The following is a 24,742-nucleotide window of genomic DNA, read 5'->3' as shown; positions in this document are numbered from 1 at the left end:
CTGTCCAGTTACTGTTAATAGATTTCTCATAAGTGGCTGGATTGTAAAAACCTCATCACTCAGTTTAATGCCCCCAATAAAATTATCTCACAACGGCAGCCCTGAATCATTAGCAGTGCCGGGGATGAGGAGACCTGTCTCTGCTGTTTGCTGTTTATGTTTTTCCTCCACGGCCGCCCAGGAAACACAGCAGGAGAGGGTGGACCTGTTCCCTTCACTTACTTTCCAATCAGACCTGGCATCTGCTTAATCTGTCAGCAAACACATCTGAACAGTGTGCGCAATACGGGCAGACCTCGGACACATGGCGGGTTCTGTTCCAGACCCCGCAATATAGTGAGTGTCACTATAAAGTGAGGCATCATCTTCTTTTTTGCCGGTGAAGGGTCTTGCCTTCGATTTGTAACAAACACAACATCTGTGGAGTGCAGTAGGGCAAAATGCAACAGAATGAGATGTGCCTGTATTTACCATAGGAGAGGGGATGCCTAACAGCTATAATCTTATTAGTCTTCAACACTGCCACGTGGAACACCATTATTCTTCCATTTCTCAGATGGGAAAACTGAGGCACAGAGAGGGGAAATCATTTGCTTGGTCACACAGCTGAGGGTAGAAAATCAGCCCCTGATTCCATGACTCACAAAAGCTGTGACCACAGACTTGCTCATTTTACCTCTCTGAGCCCGTCTTCCCACCTGAGAAATCAGATCACGGCCTACCTGGCGTAGGTGTGGCGAGGATGAAATGAGAACACGCAATGACCTAACCACTCGAGAAAGGATTGCTTCCTTCTCCTTCTATCTCCTGGGTCTCCCTCATGTTCCTGCTGCCCTTGACGTTTTAACCGAGACCCGGGACAGGGGTCCCTGACGAGTGAGGAGTGGAGAGGAGGGAGTGGGACCCAGAAGTGATGTCATCAGTGTTTTCCATGAAGAATGACACAGAGTTCACGCTGGGGCCCAGTGGCTACCCTCTGGGGACTGAAGAGACAGACGGGGCTAGTCGGCCTGGGCAGGAGCTAGGAGCTGAGGATCAGGGCTGAGCTGGGGCTGCCTGTCTTGTTTGCCTCAGCCCCGGCTCTGGAGTTGAGTGGGTGTGTGTGTGGCCCCATCTTAGGAGGACATTTCTCAAGACTTTCAGCTATGAGTGGAGGCTGGAGGATGGTGCTCTCATTTATTGATCACCTACTTACTACATGTTCGACACGTGTTGCAGGCCTCCTGGCACAGAAATCTGGTTTACCTTTATGGTGTACATAAATGTATCCCCATTTTCCAGGTGAAGAGGCTCAGATGGACCCTGATCTGTTTGACTTCTATGCACAGGTTGGTTCTTCTGCAGCTTCTGGGAACCTGGTTAGTCCACTTGCATTGTTTCTGGCTAAGGAAGCGAGGCAAAGGAGGAGGGGGTGGGCTGCAGGGCAGTCCCTGGGCTGAACATCTTGGGGAGAGGCCCAGACGCCAGTCTCTTGCCCTGTACTCGGCAGGCTACAGTCATCAGCGGCCTCTTCAATCTGAGCCTCTATTTCATCATTTGGAAAGGGACTTTGAATCACAAATCTGCAAAAGTGACAGGGTTTGGCTTCAGGAATAGTTGGGTGGCAGCCTCAGCTTTGTCACTGACCTGTTGCATAGCTCTGGGTAAGAGGCAATCCTTCTCGGAGCCTCGGTTTTCCTCTCTGTAGATCGGGCTGATGTTACAGTATTTTCCTACATTTCAAAGACACATAAGATCATATGTGGAAGCTCCCGGCACATAGTAGGTGCTCAATGTGGAATCACTTCCTCTCCTTTTTCCACTCTTGTCTCAGAAAGATTTGAAGGTCACTCAAGTCCTGACCCATTGGAGATACAAGGGCCATCATCCAATACCTGCTTGAAGTCTTATAGATTCAACTTGTCTCCTCCTTCAGGCAGCCCTCTCAGACGCCCTCCTATTTGTTTGAAGAACCCTCACCCTGCTCTGCCCCTTGCCCCATGCACACACCCCTGTAACACCTCAATGCTACATGTCTGTCTTCCCAGCTGTCATGGGCCTCAAGGGCACGGACTGACTTTGGTTAGTCTGTCTGACCTCCCCATGCCTGACAACACCTGCAGAGAAAATCAGGGGGAATAGAAGAGTTGAATGTGTGTGTGTGTGTTTGCACATGAGAGTGTGAGATTTCGAGCTCCCTGAGGGCCAAGCATATGGCTTTGTTTCCATCTCCCTAGCTTCGAGCACAGGGCACAGCACCAAACACATTGAATAAATGAATAATGAAATATGCAGCTGTCATTCGAATTCCCCAACGTCTTCTGGGATTTCCGGAAGATCCAGTCATTCTGTTAAATCCCAGGTAGGCACGAACTAGACAAGGGAGGAGAGACACTGGGCATACTTCCAGACCCTTCACCATGACCTCATTCATATCTCACAGGGATCCTGTGAGTCAGATTATTCCTTCCCTGCTGTACAGATTGGCAAACTGAAGCTCAGAGAGGGTCCATATTCTACCTAAGGTCACACAGCTAACAAGAGACAGCCCCAAGGTCTGTCTGACTCCATGTCCTGAGTTCTTTCCACTACCTGGGAGGAGACTGCCCCTCCCTGAGCCCCAGCCCTAGATCATAAACAACAGGAAAAACAGATGAGAGAGAGCTTCTCACCCCTGGGAGGGGGGGGGGCTGAAAAACGGGATTCATGAGGCCATTAATTACTTCCTCCTAATTAAATCAAAATTAAATGCGAGCAGAGGTACGTTTTCCTTATTAAAGACAATTAAATGGACAGTGCAGCTACGCAAATAAAACGAGCCCAGGATTTAAACGGAAAGCAAATCAAATAAAAAGCCTCTCTCAGAATCAGGGGTCTGCTCCTGCCTGTGCTCCTCGTAAACCAGGAGTTCATCAATTTTCTTTAAATATTAGCAACTTAATTAAATCTGCTCTCCTCCCCACGTTAATCCTGCCGTATATCTAAAATAGATCTCACCGCCCACAGGAGTTGGTCATGAGTGCTGACCCCATAATGCTAGCTTTTTCTTTTTTTTTTTAAGAATTAAAAATCCTACAAAATCCACATCCGGCTGACAGAAACCTCCAGGGAAATTACAATTTGGAAAAGGGATTTAGAACGTACCCAAATTGTATGAAAATGTTGGGAGGTCGCTTTAAGGGTGGGTCTTGTGAGAAGGTGAGGGGAAGAGGCGGGGCAGGCTGTGGAGGGGGCAGGACATCGCAGGGAGCTGCTGGTGTGGGGCCTTGGTGACAACCTCATGGCCCAGCGGTTCCTGCAGGTGCCAGTGCTGAGAGGAGCTTGGCGAAGAGTGATGGAGGAGGTGGTTGTAAAATAGGTTACCGTTGGGGCCGGGGTTCACTGGAGAGGGTGCTGTTGCTAAGCTACCTTTGGAATTCGACAAGGACAGATGCTCCCAGTGGCTCCCTGGGGCAGGGGACCAGGAAGCAGTGAATTAAATGAAACTGTGAAGTCCTTTCTCCCTGGAGAGCGAGAGAGCATAGTACCAGTGTATGGGTGTGAGTGTGTGTGTGTGTGTGTGTGTGTGGGCGCGCGCGCGCATGTGTGTGTGCACACGCAACCACTGAACAAACATGAGATTCAACAAGAAAGGGGACTGGTAGTTTTTTAAAAAGTCCAAGCTCATAGGCCCTAGAGTGAGGGGTGGGCTAGAGACCACCTCCCTCCACTCTGTGGTGAGAAACGCAGACATCGGGTTGCCAAGAAGCTTTCGGGGTTTAGAGCAAGGTTTGTAGTGTCTGAGTAGATGGGATTCTCAAGGAGGTGGAACTATCAGGAGAGACCTATGATAATATAAGCTAATACTGAGCCCATGCCAGGGGCTCTTCCGGGTTCCTGACATATGCTCACTCACTGAATCCTCCTCACAACCCTTTGAGGGGGTACCAGGAACAGCCTCACTCGACAGATAAGGAAACTGAGGCACAGAGCTGTTCAATAACAAGCGCCAAGTCGGAGACAACGGCAGCAGAGCTAGGATCCGAGTCCCAGCAGTGTGGCTCCAGTTGCCCCCACCCCCCAACCACACGTCATACCCCCTTTCATAAGAAAATGCGCTTTGAGCAAATGTTTGCAAAGAGATGGAAACTTCTCTTTCTTCCCGGCACAGAGTGCTTTTCTGGAGGTGGCCTTTAAAGTAATTGAGGAGGGGGCTGCATACAGATGGTGAGGGGGGAGGAAGACATAGTCCCGACAGCAGCAGGGATGTTGTGAGAGGCTGCTGTGGGAAGAAAGATCCCGGACTGTGTCACAGCAGACGTTCACACAGAATAGTCAGTTCAGTTGCATTGGGCGGGGAGCTGGTGTCAGGAGAACCGGCCAATGGGTTGATTCTGTCACCATGTTGCCTGACCTTGGTATGATATGTGTGCCTCTGGCCTCAGTTTCCCCATTTTATAATGAAGGAACTGACTAGGGCCTTCCCACCGCTGACTGACTGGTTCTAGGAGATGAGGTCGGGTTAGGCTCGTGCTGCTGAGATGATAATGGCTGGATGGATGCAGGAACAGCGGTGAGTCAGCGGTTTCTCTGAGCTGAGATGTGGTTGGAGGAGGGGGAGGCCTTCTCAGAGCCCTAGCCACCGGGCAGGCCACAGGGCTGGATGCCTGAGACCATCTGAGCTGATGTTTAGGCAGATGTTTCTGAGTCCTTCTCTGTCGCTCTGGGGTTTTCCAAAGTCCTTCTCCCAGGTCCCAGAGAGGTCTGGAGAATCAGCCTGAGACTGGCTTCCAACACACACAGGTTCAAATCCTGCCCAAGCCACTTGGCCCTTCTATGACTTTGCCCTTTCTGAACCAATGATTTCTACCTTGTAGTTTAAGAGTTAAGTGCTCCATATAGAAATGATGAGAAAACAACAATAAACAAGCAAAACTAGGCTGCAGCCAGGACACTTTACGTCAGGGGTCCCCAAACTACGGCCCACGGGCCGCATTTATCCGGCCCCCGCCGCACTTCCGGAAGGGGCACCTCTTTCATTGGTGGTCAGTGAGAGGAACATAGTTCCCATTGAAATACTGGTCAGTTTGTTGATTTAAATTTACTTGTTCTTTATTTTAAATATTGTATTTGTTCCCGTTTTGTTTTTTTACTTTAAAATAAGATATGTGCAGTGTGCATAGGGATTTGTTCATAGTTTTTTTTATAGTCCGGCCCTCCAATGGTCTGAGGGACAGTGAACTGGCCCCCTGTGTAAAAAGTTTGGGGACCCCTGCTTTACATGCTCAGTTTTCTTCTTTAATCCTGTCAACAGCCCTAGCCAGCAAGCTCTCTTAGCCCACTTTTACAGATGAAGACATTGATCAGAGAGGTAAAGTGACTTGTTTAAGGTAATACGGTTCATGGGTTAGCAGAAATAGGCCTTGAAGTCAGGTGTGTCTGATTCCAAAGTCTGCATTCTTGGTTATCTCACCATTAGTATTGTCTAGCTGGCACTGACTGGTTCCCCTTCCCAATGCCCTCACCCCATTCTACCAGTTCCACCATCTCACAGCCCTGGCTAGGAGTCAGGAGTCTTAGGTTCTGCCACTAGTGTGCTTGAACAAGGACACGAACCTCTCTGAGCTCCAGCCATCAAATCCTCACTTTGCTTAGTTGCAGGGACCAACGTGTATGGGGGGAGGGGGAAGGGAGGAAGAGCTGAGGACCAGGGATAACTGTATCTAGATGAGAGTGAATCTGGGTTTCCTGCCAGGCAAATGGAAAGGTTTACATCAAAGCTCTCCTCCCGTCCTTGTCTAGGTTCCTGATCCCTGAGCCCCAAGCCCCAAACTGAGCAGCTTGGGCAGTCTCCCAATTCTCAGACCCAAATTTCAGCACACAGGAAATGCTCCCATCTCTGCTGATTAAACTTCCTGGAAAGCTGATTGGCCTTAGCAGAAGCCAGAGCACTCTCTCCCTGGGTATTAACCTGCTTTTCACGTCCTACACACACCGTCCACCTCAACACCCCAACAACTGACAAGTCTCCAAATAAGCCGGGCTCCTTCAGGACTCCGGGTCTTTGCCTAGGTTATGCCCTCTTTCCCATCAGGCTGATGAACTCCCACTCATACATTAAAATCCAGCTCAGGCCGGACCTGTGGTGGCGCAGTAGACAGAGTGCTGACCTGCAATGCTGAGGTTGCCGGTTCAAAATCCTGGGTTTGCTCAGTCAACGTATACACGACAAGCAACCAATGAACAGCTAGAGTGAAGCAACTACTTCTTGTCTCCCTCACCCCCCATAAAATCAATAAATAAAATCTTAAATAAAAAACAAACCCCAAAAACCAGCTCAGATGTTTTCTCCTCCATGAAGCCAGCCAACAGATACCATTTATTGAATGCCTGCTCAATACCAGGTGCTGACCTGTGAAGTTTTTTATGCACCAAGTGTCTCTGCCACTCTGGGGAGCCCCCAAATGGCAGAGGCCGCCTCTCCAGTGTCACATCCGTGGGAGGCTCAGGGACCGAATGGATGAACAAAAGACCTGAGCTCCTTACACATCAGGGGCATAGATCTTCAACCACATTCACCATCAGAGTCTGAGAAAGCAGCTTTCACTCATTCATTCATTTAACGAACAATTTGTGAGCAATGTCTGCATTAGGCACTGGGGATTTACTGGTGAGCAAAACAAACACAGTCTAAGAGGAAAGACACATTAAATGCATAATCAAACAAACACATGCATAATTAAATGTTATGAAGGAAAGATATGGCACATCAGAGGGCACATAACAGGGAGGGATGGCCATATATTGGCATCTTCTCCTAGCCTGGTGTGGTAAGGACGGCTTCTCGGAGGAGGTGGCAATTGAGCAGAGACTTGAGCGTGAGTATAAAGCAGCAGCAGCATGGAACAGTTCCGGGGAGGAAACAACCTTGGCAAAGTGGCCAGTGGCAGGAACATGGGGTGCAGGGAACAGTCAGAGGGCACTGGGGCTTTGTGGCTCAAACTCAGGAGTGGGGAGCCACACCTTTGTAGGCGAGGGGATGGAATTTGGATTTGTCCCCAAGTGCACGGGAAGCTACTAAGGAATTTAAAGCAGGGTGGGTGGGGAGAGTATGTGTGGGGTATGTTCAGATTTGCAAATTTGTTTCTACATTCTAGATACATCTAGCTGTGAGATGGACTGGGCTTACCCCCTAGCACTCTGCTCTAAAAGGCAAAAGGAGAGGGAAAGAGAAAGGCGTGGGGCCGGGAAGGAAAGCTGCATGCCTGATCCTGGTGCCTGACCCAGGCCAGGCCAATTGGGACCAGGCACTGGCACCTAAGGGGAGGGGAATTGAGGTCCCTTGCGTCTGTCTACCAGTGAGTGTCACCACAGTCCTGGGCACGGGACAGCGGGTGCGGGGTCCCACTTTACCTTGCCTACGTACAGGGGCTCGGTGCCCGTGTACTCCTCCACCACGAAGAACTGGTTCCAAACCCAGCCGCGCTTCACGCGGCCCGCGCTCAGCGCGCCGTCCTGAGGGATCGCAGACGCCGCAGGCGCTGGCGTGCCTGCCGCCCACAGGCGCCCCAGCAGCGGTGGCAGCGGCGGCAGCAGCAGCAGCAGTAACAGCAGCAGCGTGGGCGACAGCGCGGCTCCCGCCAGCCCCCGATCGTCGGGCCGGGGCCTCATGCTTGGCCTGCGCGGGAGGGGCCGAGGAGCATGGACGACAGGAGGCACCAGGGAGTTGACGCTCGGGTGGCACCACGAAGCTGCGCCACGTCACATGGTGGCCTCAGCTCAGCCGCCGGGGCGCCGCCCCCGACGGGGCACCCGGACAGGCCCGGGCCCCTGAATGCCACCCAGCCACGGGGGCGCGGGGCTGGAGGGGAAGGGGGCGCGGCCGCACGCCGGGCATGGACGGCCTCCGGGGTCCGCGTCCGCGCCCCCCTCGAGCCTCCGCGGCCGTATCACCAGGCAGTGCCGGCGCAGCTCCCGAGCGCGGTGTGCACCATGGTCCTTGCGCAGGGGGGTACTGGTGGGGTCCCGCAAATTCTCGGATTCTTAGAGGACTAAGGGCTGTCCAGACCAGGAGCCTACAAGAGAAACAAGAGAACATCGGAGGAGGCTCCGTGTGAGGGCAAGGCAGGTGGAGTCTATATTTTGCCCGCCTACCGTGTGCCTGGCACTGTGCAGGGTGGGACAAACATGACAGGACAGTGACACACGATGGTAACTGGCTGAAGGACCACAGTGAAGTAGTCTTGCCTCCTCCCCCACACCCCAGCCCCCAGCCTTCCTTCCAGCTCCTATCTCGCACCTCTACTCTCCCGTCTGCTCCCAGTCCCCACGCCTCTCCCAGCCCCTCACAGGCTCCTCCCACGGCTACTCCACCAGCCCCACGCCCACCGGAGCAAGAACCTTAAGAGCCGCTTCCCCTTCCCTGGCTGACAGTCGCTCCAGCCCATCACACCCCTAGCCGTCCCTCACCCAAGAGGCGGAGCAGGCCCTTCTGGAGGAAGTCTTCAAGAGCCCCCAGGATCCAGGCCCCTGGGCGCATTGTCCAGCGCCCAGCCTGCCACCGCTGCTCGTGCCTCCCCCAGCAGCACAGGGAGGCCTTGCGGCCCAAAGCAGGAGCCCAGGGAAGGCCCTTGGATCTCAGGCTAGTCCCTCTGCACCCCCTTTCAGGGGTGGAGCACTGGAGTCCCAGAGACCCTTGCTTGGAGTGCCCCATGTGACTTTGGGCAGGGTCACAACCCCTCTGAACTTGCCTTTGGTGTCTCCACATTCCCCCAGAAAACCTTTTCGCAGAGTCTGAAACAGCACTCCATCGGCCTCCTGGGCCCGCATGCAGCGCCCAGATCCATCCATCTCTCTCCTCCCCTCCCTCCATCAGATCCTGCTTTCGGCAAGAAAGGATCTGAGGGACTAACTCCTACTCAAGCAATAATGATGAATAATGGTTTAATGTGGGTGTTTACAGGGGACAGCAAAGCCACTTTAAGGGAGGAATTTCAGGCACTGAGAAGAGTGAGTGAAGGTGAGGGGCTCAATCCCCACTCCCGCTCTCCCCACGCCAGTTCAACAACTCCGTTCCTTTGAGTCCCAGCTCTGTGCTGGGTTTGGGCAGGGTGCTGGGACAGAGACACAGAAGTGCAGTTTGAGATGGCAGACAAGACCCCCCAGTAAGAACCTAAATGTCAGATGGCCAGTGATTAGGGCTATCAAAGGGGATGCAACCTGAGACCTACAGGGCTCAGGGAAGGGAGTGAGCACAGGTTGTCTAGAAGGGGCAGGTGGGTGGGAGGGAATCAGGGCTGCTTCTTGGAGGAGGAGGCATCTAAGTAGGTGCAAAGAAAGGGGTCAGCATTCCAGAAGAGGAGTGTGCAGACAGACTGGGGGTGGTCTGGCTAGTTTGAAGTTAGGTTAGGAAGATGAGGTGTGTGGCTGGGCAGAGGAGGTGGAAGGGACTGACCTGCCCCAAGCCAGGTAGGTCCTCCTGTGGACAAAGGACGTGGCTGGAATTTTGGGGGCAGAATAAATGTAGATCACTTTGACCAGATGCCACAGTGGCCAATTCTCTTGTCTTTTTTTTTTTTTTTTTTTAAGAGAGGAAGGAGAGATGAGAGAAGCATCAACTTGTAGTTGTGGCACCTTAGTTGTTTACTGATTGATTCTTATACATGCCTTGATTGGGGAGCTCCAGCCAAGCCGGTGTCCCCTTGTTCATGCCAGTGACCTTTGGGCTCAAGCCAGCAACCATCGGATCATGTCGATGATCCCATGCTCAAGCCGGCGACCCTGTGCTCAAGCTGGAGAACTCGGGGTTTCAAGCCTGGGACCTCAGCGTCCCAGGTCAACGCTCTATCCACTGCGCCACTGTGGTCAGGCCAATTCTCGGGTCTTTAACTCACTTACTCATGTGAGTCACAACTGAAAGTTGGTGTCTTACATCCATTTTGGGGATGCTTGACTACTCAGTGCTCTTCCCAGCAGTGGCTCCAGAATTTCTTTATGGAAGGGGTTTTGGGGTAGGGAGCTATCTGTTGGAAGATGAGGAGGTTAAACCTGCATTTCAGGGCAATGACAATGATAAAACTCCGACAGTCCATAGGGAAGGATGAGGGGAGGAGTCCTGAACATCCTGCTCCCCCTTCCCTCCAAGCCCCTGAACTAACAAGATCAGGACCACCCATGACCCTTCTGTGAGCATTTCCAGCCCTCCTGCCCCCCCTTCCTCACCCACTCTGGGACCTGGGCATGATGGCAGGACCAAGGCATGTTGGCAGACCCTCCCCCACCTTGGTGGGCCCCTCACAATCCCAGAGCTGTGCTACTGCCTCTGGGGACCCAGCTTTGATTTTCCACATTATAGCCTGGGCTGGTCGTAATGAGGCTGGAGTTATGGGTGAGGAGGAGGCATGGCTCCGGAGCCTTCATTTCCTGGAGCTTATGACTTCCCTGCGTGCAGCGGGAACTGTTCCCCTGACTCTGCCAGGCAGTTCTAGGGCTCATCACAGCCCTGCAGGGATGCAGAGGGGAGAAGCTGGTGGGAGGGAGGGCTGTGGGGGGCACAGGAGGTGGAAACAAGAGGAGACCCCTCCCCTGCGTTTGCAGGTTTGTTCCCTCTCTTCCTTCTTTTTTCTTTATGACACATTTTACAAGCAGGGGGTGGGGGGATAGTACCACACTAAGATTCAATCATTCATTCATTCATCACATATCAGCATCATCTACAAGTGGAGAGACAAATGCATTTCATTCATTCATTCATTCACTCAAAGTACTTAAAAAATAATTTCTCTGTGTAAAACAGCAAGATGCAATCAGCTTTACATCAGGAGAGGGATGCATTTCTTCTGGTTATCTATTTACTCTTCCTACAAATATTTACCAATTTCTCCCTGATGCCAGCCCCTGTGCTCGGCACTGGGGACAAAGCAATAAACAAAATAAAGTCCTGGTCCTCCGGGAGCTGACCTCCTGGTAATAAAGAAATGAAATCTACAATATAATTTCAGGGAGTAATAAGTGTTAAGAAGGAATAGAAAGCAAGAAAAAAAAAAAGGGAGGAGAATGATGAAAGGGCCAGGGAGGGTGTGGTGTTATAGATAAGGGATCAGGGAGGGCCTCTGAGAGGAGGTGACATTCGGCAGATCTGGAAGGATGAGAAGGAGAGGGAACAGCACGGGCATCCATCCAGAGGCTGGACAAGCCTGAGGAATCGCAAGGCGGCCACTCTGGCTGGTATAGAGTGAGGGGATGGTCGGAGACGAGGGAGGAGAGAGGGGTCTGGGTCGGATCAGGCAGGACCAGGGGGAGGGGAAGCAGTTTCCATTTGTTCGGAGCGTTCGGAGAAGCCTTTAGAGGAATTTTGTACCATAAAACCACAGGAGACTGAAATGGCCCATGGTCATAAGGGGATTTCATGATGTGAGTCCTTAACTTCCTAGGGTCAAGCAGAGAGGGTTGCAGCGTAGGGACTGCATCACAGAGAAGGAGGTGAAGTTAAAGCGTAGGAAGAATTTGGACATGTGGAATTTGGGGTGTGGGGAGAAGAGGCATTCTCTACAGGAGGGCTGCCTGGGGCAGAGGCTTGAGGTCAAATCCCACCTTCCAAAGGGGCAAAATCCGAGAGTGTTGTCTAAGGTTGCATAGCCTAGTTGGAGAGACCTCAAACCCAGGACTTGGTTTTCCCGTGGAGTAGGGAGCCCTTGGGGGATGGAGAAAGACAGCCCTCTGAGTGAATGCCGCCCAGTGCCAGGGGCACACACTCGGCAGGATGAGGGAGGCCGCATCTCAGCCTCCTGTCCCCTTGGCCAGGTGCCCTTGTCCAGGCACATGCTGCACTGTGGTCTGAGGGATGTGGCCCTGACAGTCCCCGTCTCTCCTTCCCACTCAGGCTTTCCTCCCTCAGCCCACTGGGTCCTGCCTCGGGCATGTTGGCCATTTGTCAACTCTCCACCGCTCCACACAGCTCTGCTGCAGATACCTCAACCCCCTCTCCTCCTCTCTTCCTCCCTTCCCTGCTCCAGCTGCTTTTCCCGAGTGGGTCTCAATGATAAGACCATGTCCTGGCATTCTGAGGGTAGGCAGCTGTGGAGCCCTGGGGCTGCTGGCTCTGCTGGGCATCGCCTTGAGGTCCAGGCATGTTGGTGGCCTTCTCTGGGCAGCAGGTATCAAACCACCACACAGCTATTTAATCCCAAATGGGATGAAAAACTGAGCCCCAGCCAAAGCCAGTAAATGTTGGTTTTGCCCTGCCCACTCTGCAGCCTCATATCCTATAATCTCTTGGGTCCACGTACGTGCATGTGGTCCCTATGTGTGTGCTGGCGTGTGCCTGCAATCATGGATGTCAGCGTGTGTGTGTGTGTGTGTGTGTGCGTGTGTGTCTGGTACACTCATTCCACAGATATTTGTGAGCTTCCACTCTGTGCTGTTCCAGGCATAGTGAAAAGAAACAGGTAGAATCCTTGACCTTGCAAGTCTAGAAGGGGGGAACACAGCCAATAAAGAAAAAAATAACATGTCAGTAGATGCTAAGAGTTATGGGAAAAAACAAAGCAGGGTAGGGGGACAATTTGCTCTCTCTCTTTCAATCAACTATTGTAAGTTATGATTTACACAAGGTGGTCAAGGAAAGCATCATGGTTAAGATGATATTTGAACCTGGAGTGAGGAAAGGAATGAGTTGTGCACAGAGCTGGGAGAAAACCGCTCCAGGCTGAGAGAACAGCAAGTGCAAAGGCCCTGAGGTCAGTGCATGTTTGGTGTGCAGGAAAAACAGCAAGGAGTGCAGTGTTGCTGAAGTGGAGTGGCTGAAGGGGGCAACAGATGAGGTCAAAGAGATGGAGGTGGGTGTCAGAGCCTGCAGGGTTTCCTTTGGGTTATTTTCTGTGAATGACATGGGACCCCCTAACAGCTGAGGAGTGACATGATCTGATTTTGATTTTAAAAGATCACTCTGGCTGGTTATTGTGTTCAAAATAGAGGGAATCTAGGTCTGGGTGGGGGCTATGGGATTATTTCAATAATTCAGATGAAAAGTAATAGTGGCTTGTGCCAAGTGGGACCAGCGGAGGTTGAATTGGAGGATATGTTGGTGGGTCAGAAATGACCCTGCCTGCAGCCCAAGCAATGGGAATGACAGGGTTTCCTTTAACCCACCTGAAGACAACTGTGGGCAGAGCAGAAGAAGGAGAAGATCAGGGACTTATTTGGTTGAGTTACAATCAAGTTTTGGACATGTTACATTCAAATTTTTATTAGACATTCACTGGAGATGTTGAGAAGGAAGTGGTGCTCAAGCATGAGGTCCTGTCTGCAGATAAATGTGGGAAATGGCAGCTACACGAAGCTGAGACTGGATGAGCTGACCAAGGAGTGAGCGTAGATGGAGAAGAGGTCTAGCTCTTCAACTAACAGAGATCAGGGAGCTTCAGCTGCATTAGATGAGTCAGCAAGACCCCACCTCTGAACCCCCTCCTCCACCTCCTCATCGCTCCTGCCTTGAGGCTTGGCCAGACTCACCCATACATGCCGAGGCTATGACAGAGCTGCTGCCATTCACCAAGGACCACTAGGCCCTGAGCCCCCAAACACAACAGGTGAGGCTCTGCACGCTCCTGTGACTGACTCAGCTGAGCCTCTGTGCTGCTGCCTGAAGATATGAGTTTCTCTAGTAGATCTGGGAAGAGGGGATCAGCCTCCTGCTCCCACTCTGGGGTGTGCTCACCTGCCTTCCAGCCCCCACACAGCCCTGGGGGGAGAATTCCCTACAGCCTCAGTCTTCAAGAAGTCCCTGATAACCTGTTGTGCTCTGGGTCCGATGAAGGCTCTACTGCTCTGGTGAGTACACAGACTGGGTAGGGACAACATGGGAAGTGTCTAACAACCCGGTACAGCATGGACACCAACCATCATGGCAGCAAAAGCAGGGTCTGAGAGGCCCTCCGCTGAGCCAGGCACTCCCCCTTTGAATGCTGGAACATAGGAAGGACCAGGGATCCCCTTGGCATGGGCTAGAGTGACCACGGTTGGGTGGACTTCAGGGAGTTGGGGCAGCAGCTACTTAGCAGCTAGTGAGGACGCATTTCCATATCATGGCAACTGGTGTTGCTCACAGCTGGGGATAGAGACATTCATTCATGCATTCATTCATTCATTCATCCCACAAACCCTGACACAGCATCCACTCTGGGCCAGACAAGATGTTAGGTCCTCTGGAGGTGACAGAGACATTAAGACATAATCTCTGCCTCCAGGAGCTCACCATCTACAGAGTAGCAACATTCATTTAGGATTTATGGCACACCTGATGTGTGCCATTTACTCATTTATCTATTCAATTAACATTTATTGAACTCCTACTGTGTGCCAAGCCCGGCGCTGGACCCTTGGCAGGTTCGGTGTTTTAATAAGCCATCGTGCTTGCCTGGTTCTTAACAGGCTTGTGGCCAAGTCACCAGAAGCTAATGAGAGAAATTTCCGCAGTCATTCATTATTCCAGTGAACCAACCTCTAGTGAAGACCTATTGTGTGCCAGATCCTGTGAATCATATGCACATACCCACAGATGAATAGGAAAAACCAATATATAAAAACAAATGAACTAAAATAAAGCATGAAAACATGGAAAGTATAGGAAAACCACGCACAGACATAAAGGCTCAGAGGAGCTCATGTCTAGCTGGGTAACCACAGTGGGCTGCCTGGAAGAGAGGCACTGGAGCTGATTCTTAAAAGGTGAGGAGGATTTGGACATGGGGAGATGAGGTAGGAAATTACATTAAGAAAGCAGAGCATGAGCAGAGGAAACTTCAGGGCACGAGCGGGGAACACTGAATAGTGCAGCCTGACTGTTCTATGGTACATAGAAGAGAGTGATGAGAAATACAAAAAAAAAAAAAATGGCTAACAGCCAATTTATTTCCCCATTCTTCTTGTTTGTTTCAGTTCATCCTCCCTCATCTTGGTCCTGAGCTCAGCACCTCCCTGGTAAACAGTGATTAACCATTCCCCTCTCCCCAGCAGTGATTGGTTTAGAGAGTATCATGTGACACAGTTCTGGCCAGTGAAATATAAAGCTGCTGGAAAAGTTTTTAACTTTTAAAATTATTATTATTATTATTGGGTTTAGAGAGAAAGGGGGAGAGAGAGAAACTGATTTAAATGGAGACTGAACCCTCAGGATGAGCTACCTGGCCAGGGTTACCTTTTTGCTTTTTAAAAAGAGATGCCTTGCAAAGAAACTTTGTTTTTCGCATGTGCGAGGAGGTGACAGCTGGAGCTGCAGCAGCCATTTTGAGACAATGAGGGGAGCCACTCCAATAGGCCAAAGGAACCTACTAAGAAAAGATGGAACAGTCTGTGTCCTTGATGATGTCATTGAACATCTGAAATGACCATTCTTAGCCTTGAAGATTCAGTCCCAGCCTCCCACTTCCTCTAGACTCTTCTTTCCTTTCTTCTAAACAGCCTCAGACCTGGCTGGGTCTTTCTCTGGGGTCCGGTGCCATCTGTGATGGCAAGCTTCTGGAGGACAGAGACCATGCCTATTCCTTCTTGTCTGTCCCCCCTCCTTCCCACACAGTCCTGGCAGAGCGGGGCACAGAGCTGGGGTCTGCCAGGGGCTCAGGACAGCCCCAGCCGCAGACAGATTTGGGGAGCTCTTTTCCTCTCAATGAGAAGCTGACAGCCTGTGCTGATTTGCTGTGGCCCCGTCCATGCTCTGGGCATCACTGCCACCGCCCTCACTGTGTCCTTGTAGAGTCTGGGCTGGACGGCCAGCATGTCCTTCCTTGATTTCTCAGTGCCCTGGTACCGTTGCTGCCAAGGCTGTATGACTGCCAGCTTAGTGGCTCCAGGCCCTCCTTTGTCATCTGGCTGTCTCCCTGGGGACAAGGGAAGGACTTCTTATCCTATCCATCCCACATTTGTTTCCCAGCCTCTCTCCGCCAAGACCGAGAAGAAGGGCTGGGCCCAGGAACCCCCAGGCTGGACAAAGCAGGAGAGACTTGACAGGGTAGCCTGGGGCTTCTCATCCTTGCCTCCTGCAAAGTTCCTGATAATCTTCCTAGCCCGGATTGCTCCAGAAGAACTTAACATTCAGGGGACCTAAGACCATGGGATGGGGTCCAAAGTCAGACCAAGGTTTAAGATCCAAGTTCCATTGTTTGACTGTATGTGTGATCTCAGTAATTGGTTCCATTTCTCTGAGCCTCAGTTTTCTCATCTGAAAAATTGAAAAAATAGTGCTTCACCTCTAGGGCCAATGTGAGAACTAAAGGAGAGTGATGCATCTTACTGGACACTATGTGCTAAATATTTTGACCAGGTAAAAGGGGTTCACAGATATTTATTTATTTATTTAGTCATGCATTTATTTAACAACTGCTATGAGGCTCATGAATGCACCTCACCCCAGAGGGAGGGAAGACTTATACAGGGCTTACTCTGCAGTTATCCTGGTGCTAAGCTGGTGTAAGAGGAGGCAATTCATTCATTCATTCATTCATTCATTCATTCATTCATCCATTCACTCCGCTACCCTGCACACTGGCTTGGCACGTACGTGTCATCTCTCCGTGCTCACCTGGCTCTCAGGTCTGCCAGTGGGAACTGTGCCTGGCAGTCTGGTTCCTGTCTGCCCCGTCTGAGTCCCAAGGGCACTGTGCCTGCTGGATCCTGAGCCCGGAGTTCTCCGCGCTTGGCTGCTGCCTTCTCCCTGGGGGAAAATTATTTCTTCCAGCTCAGTGCTCTCCCTCCAGGCTGGAATGGACCCCAGGAGAGTTGCAGTATGGAGGGATACTAGGCAGAGGCACCTGTCTCTACTCACCTCTCATCGCCCCGCCCCCAGGGGGAAGGCACAAGAGAGCAGGCCGGTTACTTCCTGGGCGTGCGTCAACATGCACGATCATGTGTGTGCCTGAGCACACGTGTGCATTTGTATCACTAGTGATGTGTTTAGGGGCAGCATGCATGTACACTCTATCTCAGCGCCAGGAACAATTCCCTGCACAGTGTCTGCTTGAGGGCCTGCTCCATATGGGCTTAGGGGGTCCCCACCTGAGTGTGTTTGTGCAGGGTCAGGAGATGCATGCCAAAGCTTCTGGGCTTGGTGGCTGGACCACTGCCCCGGGAGGTAAAGGTGGGAGGTCAGGGGAGAGGGGGTGAGCAGACTTGGGGCCATAGACACCCCACATATACATGGCAACCCTATCCACAAAGGCTGGTCTGAGGCTCCCAGTCTTGTCCCCATCTATGCTGAGCATCTGAGCATGCTGCTAGGGTTGCCTTCAGGAAGCCCAGCTCAATCTGGAATGTTCTCCTGTTTAAAATCTTCCCTGGCTCCCTTTCACCTTCAAGCTTGGCCCTGGAATTCAGTAGTTATCACTCAGAACAACATGACTCCACACACAATCCTTTGAAGTGGGTACTATTTTTTGGTCTTATTTTTCAGGTGGGGAAACTAAGGCACAGAGTTTATGTAACTAGCCCAAGGTTACATAACTAGTAGGCTATGGAGCTGGGATTTGAACCCTGGGCTGTGGGTCCCAAAGCTGGTACTTTCAGCCACCACCCACATGGTTGCTCAAGGCCTGGCAAGATGGGGACCCGTCCACTGTATGTTATAGTCACCACGTCCTTCCATGTGCCTATCTCTCTGGGCAGATGGGACCATCAACTGCTCACGACTTCCATGCAGCTTTGCTCCTGCTGTTCCCTCTGCTCCTGCTGTTCCCTCTGCCAGGAATGCCCTTCTCCCCTGTTGCCCCACATCCAGCCCTGGCCCTCTGCTCAGAGCCCAGGCCAACTACCCCCTCCCCCATGTAGTCTCTGCCTCCTGCCCCTGACCCCAGTGAGCTCACTCATCTGAGCCATGGCTCAGAACCAGGCTCTCCCTTGGCTTGGTCTCAGCACCCTGCCTGCTGGCTGTGAGCACCTCCATGCTGCTCTTTGCCCTTCAGCTCCTAGCTCCATGCCATGCTCAGAGTGGGCACTACTGAATGTGTGAATTATGAATGAAAGAAGGGGTGGATGGAGGGATGAATAAATGGAGGATGGGTGATGGAATTACCGGGTTACTGCCATACCACCTTCCCCTGGAATGCCTTTCTGTGGTATTGTTTTCTCTTGCTTGTTCCATTTATTGATTCATCAAATATTTATTGAGCACCTACTATATGCTGGCACTTTGCTGGAGGCTGAGGATGTAGCAGTGGACACATCAAAGTCCCTGCCCCAAAGGCCTTTTATTCTTTGTGTGTGTGTGTGTGTGTGTGTGTGTATGTGTGTGTAAGGGGAAACACATTTATTAGTCCAATAATATCACAAGTAAATGTGCAATTACTGACTGGGTTGAGTTCCACAAAGAGAAAGTACAGGGGCCCCTGACTCAGAGGGAGACACTACCTCACTAGGATGAGTGGGTGTGGTCAGCGAGGAAAGGGTTTTTGAATTGAAACCAAAAGGATAAGAGACATACTCAGCACAGGTAGGAGAATGTGCAAAGCCACCCTCGAGGGACTGGAAGTCCGGGGCCGGAGCACAGAGTGCGAGGAGGCACGGCTGCTGACAAAGGGGCTCAAGGAGTTTAGACTCTGGCTCAAGAGCAGTGGGAAGGCATTGAAGGGTTTTTAGCAAAGGAGATATGATCAGATTTACATTTTTAAGGTCACTGTGCTTGCCACTTAAAGAACAAGCAGCGATGGCGTGCAGGACTGGAAGCAGGGGACCACAGAGGAGGTGGTGGCAGTGTCTGGGCGAGAGATGGTGGTGGTGGCTCAGACCACTGAAGCCATTGTGGGATGGAGAAAAGGTGACAGGTTTGATATATTTAGGAAGCAAAATGGACAGGACTTGGGGACGGGGGGATGACATAAGGGATGAAGGGGAGAGACACCAAGAGTGACTCCCCAGGCTGGGTTTTTGTTTGAGCTGCTGCGTATTGATCACCTGCTAAGAGCCAGGGTTCCCTTATTTCTTCCTCACAATTTATAACCCCACTGGGTAAGTCACCATCACCCCCTCCACGATTTGATTTCACTCCAATAAGAAGGGTGGGGCAATGGACATGGTGGGGTCTGTCCCAAGCTTTGTTCCTTTGGGGAACAGCCTTGGCAGATCAAAGGAACAGAGGAAGTGGAAAGGGAGGCAGGTGCCATATGCTGAGGTGATTCTGAGTCAGTGAGAATAATGACAGGTAACATTTATAGAGCTTTTACTGTGTGCCAGGCACGGTGCCATCCAATTAGCTAATAATGAGGGAATACTTAGTCCCATGTAGGGCACTTTCTATCAAAGATCTGATTGAATTCTCACAGCAGCCCTTTATCAAATTTATATTATGGAAGTGGCTCAGAGAGGTTGTGGGACTTGCCCAAGGTCACACAGCTAGTTAGTGGTGGATCTATAATTCAAACAGGCTGTGGCAGGAGGAGGAGAATGAGGGTAAGCAAAGGGGTGTTTAGTGGCTGCTGAGAAGGAAGGAAAGGCCTGCATTTGGCTGAGAGCATGACCCATGTCCCTCCCCACAACACCTCTTGACACTGTTTACTCCAGGCCTGAGTCTGTACTCAAGGCCTGACCTTTTGTGCAAGTTATAAACATGCATGTGTATGCATACTCACACACACATGCATGTGCATGCATCCCTTGGCAGCCACTGCTCACTTGCCTGGCGGTGGCCTGCCTGGAACCCTCCACCCCAGGTGCTGCCAGCCTGCACCTGTCTCCCTGCCCTGCCCCCGCCCTGCCCGCCTGCTGGTGCCGCAGGCAGAGCCCGCTGTACATCATGTTGACAGTAGAAATTACATCCCGAGCTGCTGTTTTACACCGCGCCCTGTCAGAACTCACCGCAGCCCAGTGATCAGGACAAATTGAATACCATCCTGGCCGTGTCAATATTTATTCCATTTTACAAACGTGGCCGGATTGGGGGGCAGGGCCCACTGTGTTGCCAGCCAAGCAGAGCCCCAGGAGGCCCTTCCCCCTCTCACACCCTCCTCCCTTCACCCTCCTCCTCCTTCTCAACATTTTTGGAGTCAATTAAAATTGTGAAATCCAACATTCACACTGAAAAGCGCATAAATCATAAATGTGGAATTTAATAAGTAATTATAAAACGAACCTCATGGATTCATCCTTTGATCAAAACACTGAAAATCACCCCCTCTTCAGAATTGCTCCACTATGTCCCTTCTTGACCATAAGCCAGGGCTTCCCTCCATCTTGGCTTTGATGATAAGCAGTGCCTTGCCTTTCTTTATACTTTACCACGTAATTATGCATTCCTAAAATCTTAATTTAGTTTTGCTTGTTTTAGAGCTTGGTATAGCTGAAATCATATGGCATATACTCTGTTGCATCTTGTTTGTATTATGCTGTTGAGGTTTGGCTTTGTTCTCACATGCATTCTTTTTCACTGCTGTATAGTATTTCATTGCATGAATATACCACAATGTATATATCCATTGTATCCATTCTCCTTTTCCCTCTTCTTTCCCCTTTCCCCCTGATTTTTCTTCTAGCTAGTTAGTGGTGGATTTATAATTCAAACAGGCTGTGGCAGGAGTCTCTTCCTTTCCTTCCATCTTCTTCCCCCTGGTTATGCCTCCTTAGCTACCTGTCTCCCATTGTCCTGTCTGCTACATCTGCTCATATCACACATCACACACACACTCAGTCCCAGCTCCTCCACCCTACCAGGCTCTTTGATGCCCCCTCTGTGTCTCTTCCTCCTCCACACAGCTCCCAGAATACATAGCTCCAGACAGAGGAAGGATGCCACAGACTCTAGTCTATTAAAGTTTATCTGTGCAGAGGATCCTTGGGGACAGAGACTAGGGGTCACCAGCAGAATCCTTTGCCCCTGTGTATCCAGCTGTTACCCTAGTAATCATGGGGAGAAGGCCTCACCTCTCACCCTTACCCAGATGGTTAAAAACTATCCTCTCGGCTAAGTTGGCCCGAGTGGCCCTGTAGCTGTCCATAGGATGCTCTGCTCAAAGTCTCATGGGTGGGGGTGGGTATGGGGGCCCTCCAAAGAGACATTAGAGAGCCCACTTAGATACCCCAGGAGCACATGTGACACATTTCATTTGTCTCCCTTAGTCCCTTTCCTGTCTTGGAGCTGCATTGACGATGTCCGTATTCAGGGTAATTAATTTTTATTGTAACCTGAGCACATGACATTAAGGAATCTGTCCCTTTGTGGTACAGGGGAAAGCTCTCTAGGCTGGAAGGCAAGGAGACTAGGTTGAAGCTTGGCTTTAATCCAGCCATGCTGCGTGACCTTGGGCTAGACCCTTCCCTCTCTGGGCTTTTGTACAATGAGAGGTCAAACCGTGGTTCCTGGGGCTTGTCAGAGACCAGGGTCTTGCTGGCAGCATAACAAGAGGGACTTGTTCAAAATGCATGTCCCCAGATCCCCAGAGCATCAGATTCAATAGCAGTAACACTAATAGGCAACATTTATAGAGTGCTTCTATGTATCAGGACTTGTGGATTTGATGAGCTCAAAATCAGAGGCTGTGCTTATTATTAACCCCAGTACTAAGCACTTTACCTGAGTTACCTTGTCTCATCCGTGTCACAGTGTGTTCTATTATCTATTCTTATTTTACAGAGGAAGAAACTGGGGCCCAGAGAGATAAAGTAACCTGTCCAGGATTACAGCCAGGAAGAAGGAGTCCAGGACTTGAGCTAGGAAAGTCTGGCTCCGGAACCTGGCCCAAGTCTGGAAGAAATCCCTAGCAGATACTCCTGCTGGCTGGGGAGCCCCAAGACCAGGCGGTCAGGAAGTTGTGTAATGGGGACCAAGCATTGGGTGCTGTGTTTTCATAGAGAGTCACCAAGACTGACATAAAGAGTCCCTTCCGCACACAGTGAGAGCTCTTACTGTCATTATTTTAGGCAACCCTCATACTGTCCTCCTGAGATGGCCTTTAATCTCTCCAGTTACTGATGAAAAACAGAGCCACCCAGAGGAGGTGGCTCACTGAAGACCACGTGTCTGGGATCCAAGCCCACTGCTGTGAGCTTTCACCCTCGCCCCCTGCTTCCACTGCCCTTCTCTGCCCTACACCTGCTGGCAGATGCTGAGTCAGACCCTCCCAGCTCTCCGGGCTTCAGTCTTCCCATCTGTAAAGCGGAGGAGTCGGACTCGTAGGCCAGGGTCAGGCATCCCATCTTCTGCTCCTAACACCATGGGCTCTTGAATAAATGTCTTCCCTCTGCAAGCCTCAGTCTCCCCATCTAGAAAGAAAGCGTTGTGACCCGCTCCCAACAGGACACACAACGCTGCTTAAAAACAAGCCTCTTGAGCCTGACCTGTGGTGGCACAGTGGATAAAGCATCGACCTGGAAATGCTGAGGTCGCCGGTTCGAAACCCTGGGCTTGCCTGGTCAAGGAACATATGGGAGTTGATGCTTCCAGCTCCTCCCCCCTTCTCTCTCTCCTCTCTCTCCCTCTCTGTCTCTCTCCTCTCTAAAAAAAAAAAAAAAAAGAATAAATAAAACAAAAACAAAAAAAATTAAAAAACAACAACAACAAAAAAAAAAAACAAGCCTCTTGGTGAGGAAGACCATGCGTGCGTCTGGCTCCCCGGGGATGGGCTCCGGGACAGAGATTTGCCCACGGGAGTTTGTTGGGAAGGCTTCGGGGGAACACCATGGAAGGGGGGAGGGAGGCAGGGAGGCAGGGCCGTGCAGAGGGAGAAGTTGTGCTGCGATGTCCCAGCAGAGGCCTCCACTGGCCCCACGGGGCACTTGGCGGCTGTGATGCTCCAAGTTGAGACAAGGGGCCCAGCTTTTGAATCCTGCAGCAACCGACCCAGCCAGGTTGCCTACCCATCCAGGGGCTGTGACCGTGAGTGAGACAGCTTCCTTCGGCTGGGGGCAGCCCCCGAGAAGGGGCTCAGCCGAGGGTCTGTCAGCAGCCACTGTCACAGCCATCTCAGGCCGAATGTTCCGCTACATAAAAGCGGCGGAAAGATCAGGGCCTGACCCTGGCTCTGGAGACGACAGTAGACAAGACAAGGCCTGAGCCCTGGGCTTAGCCAGCCAGGCCCTGGCCCTGCTCTGAGCCCTGTGCCCCCGTCTACCACCTGCTGTGATCACAGCGGGATCAGCGCCCAGGATTTCGCTTAAAGCCTGGCTGCCACAGCCTGCCTCGAAGCTCATCTCTCGTGGTTCCCCGAGGTCCAAGCGATTATGCCACTGAAAATTCCTCGTTCATGTTGTCAACTGCGCAGTAAATTACAGGCCCAGGAAGGCGTAGGCCTCCTCCTTAAACAAGATTCAATTCCACTTAGCGGCCCCACTGCCCACCCCACACATGGGTTCCCTCCCGCCCGCCACACCAGGCTCAGGATTTATGGCCTCTCCTTGCAGGCAGCTGGTAACCATGGCAAGCTCCTTAGGGAGGTCTCTGGCTGGAGCCTCGTCAGCCCCACACTCCAGGGCAGCTGTTTCCTCCGAGGATGGGAGAGAGGAGAGGCCACGACGGTGGAAGGGCTTTCCAGAGGCCAAGGCGGAGGGGTACTAGCAACCCCAGAGTAACAAGCACGTAGAAGCTGTTGCATCTATCCCTCGCACTCCCGTGATGCGGACACTGTCATCAGCCCCATTTTATAGATGGGGCAAACTGGGCTAAGGTCAACTGTCAATGTCACACAGAGGAAGCCTCTCTGACTTCTGAGCTGGAGGACTTAAGTCCCACTTATGCCACTGCCTCTTCCTCCAGCTGCTGCTTTTGGAGGGTCTTAGAGTCTCTCTCGGAGGCTTGCAGGTCCCCTAAGGCCTTGGCACACCCATCTGATGTCTGATTTCTTAGACCCCAGCCTCTGCTCGCACTCCTCCAGCGACAGGGAGACCACTGCCTCTGCAGAGGGCCTCTTATCTAATGACTGGACACAGTCTGTAAATAATTCATCAAGCCCTGCCATCCCTTACAAGCACTGTTTTGGCATTTAAGGTCCTCCATGATCCTACTGCTAATTCTTTTCTGTAAACTGACCTTTCATGGCTCACCTACACTGCAGGCTGCGGGGGAGTCTCCTCGCTCCTCAGTGCCCAGCTCTGCCCTGTTCTCTTCCTGTCTCATTTCCCACCCCCTTACAATTATCCACCCCCATTCATTCCTCTGTCAGAATATCAGAGCTGGAAATCTACTTCCTTCCTCATTTCCTGATGGAGAGAGCCTCAGAGAGGGGATGAATTTTCCTAGTGCACAGGGGAGCTGATAATGGACCCAAATCTTCTGCCAATGAAAATAATAAATGAGAAAAATATAGCTAACATCTACTGAGCGCTGGATACCACTATTCTGAGCACCTCACATGTGTAACCCACTTAATTTGCGAGCATCCCTAATGAGGCAGGTCTTGTTTCTATTAACATTTTATGCAGGAGATAAGGCACAGAGAGGTCAGGTGACTTGCCCAATGTCACACCAGCAGTCTGACGTCGAAACCACGTTCCTAACTTGGCACTCCTCCTGTTCCTTGCTGCCTCGCTCTGTTCCACGTGGCTTGTGCAGACGTGTAGACAGAAGACACCCAAGACCAGTTAACACACCCGGGAGAAGTAAGATGGCTGCTCTGCCAGGACCAGGGAGACTGCCTGTCACTGTGTTCTTGTGTCTGGGGCCCGAGGTCAGCACTCGCCCTGCCCCAAGCCTGCCCAGCGAGAGCTGTCACTTCCTACTTCCTCTGCAGCTTCCCATCCACAGCCCCAGGGACCTCCAGTTTTGTCTCTTCTTCCTACTGGAAGCAGGGGCAGGATCCAATGCATTTCTATA

The 24,742-nt window shown here is 51.5% G+C and overlaps 1 protein-coding gene across 1 annotated transcript in view; it reads right to left on the bottom strand.

The window, feature by feature from the left end:
• The window catches only part of CDH22 (cadherin 22), a 120,504-nt gene that overhangs the window by 60,030 nt on the left and 35,732 nt on the right, over nt 1–24,742 (bottom strand). Inside the window, exon 2 of the mRNA XM_066236450.1 lies at nt 7,372–8,033. Within this exon, the coding sequence (XP_066092547.1) occupies nt 7,372–7,629 (258 nt within the window). The 5' untranslated portion in view covers nt 7,630–8,033. The remainder of the gene's footprint in view (nt 1–7,371; nt 8,034–24,742) is intronic.

The sequence above is a fragment of the Saccopteryx bilineata genome, chromosome 6 (genome assembly GCF_036850765.1).
Source record: "Saccopteryx bilineata isolate mSacBil1 chromosome 6, mSacBil1_pri_phased_curated, whole genome shotgun sequence".
Lineage (NCBI taxonomy): Eukaryota > Metazoa > Chordata > Mammalia > Chiroptera > Emballonuridae > Saccopteryx > Saccopteryx bilineata.
The sequence above is the reverse complement of the archived record's forward strand: the minus strand, read 5'-3'. Positions and strand labels throughout refer to the sequence as shown.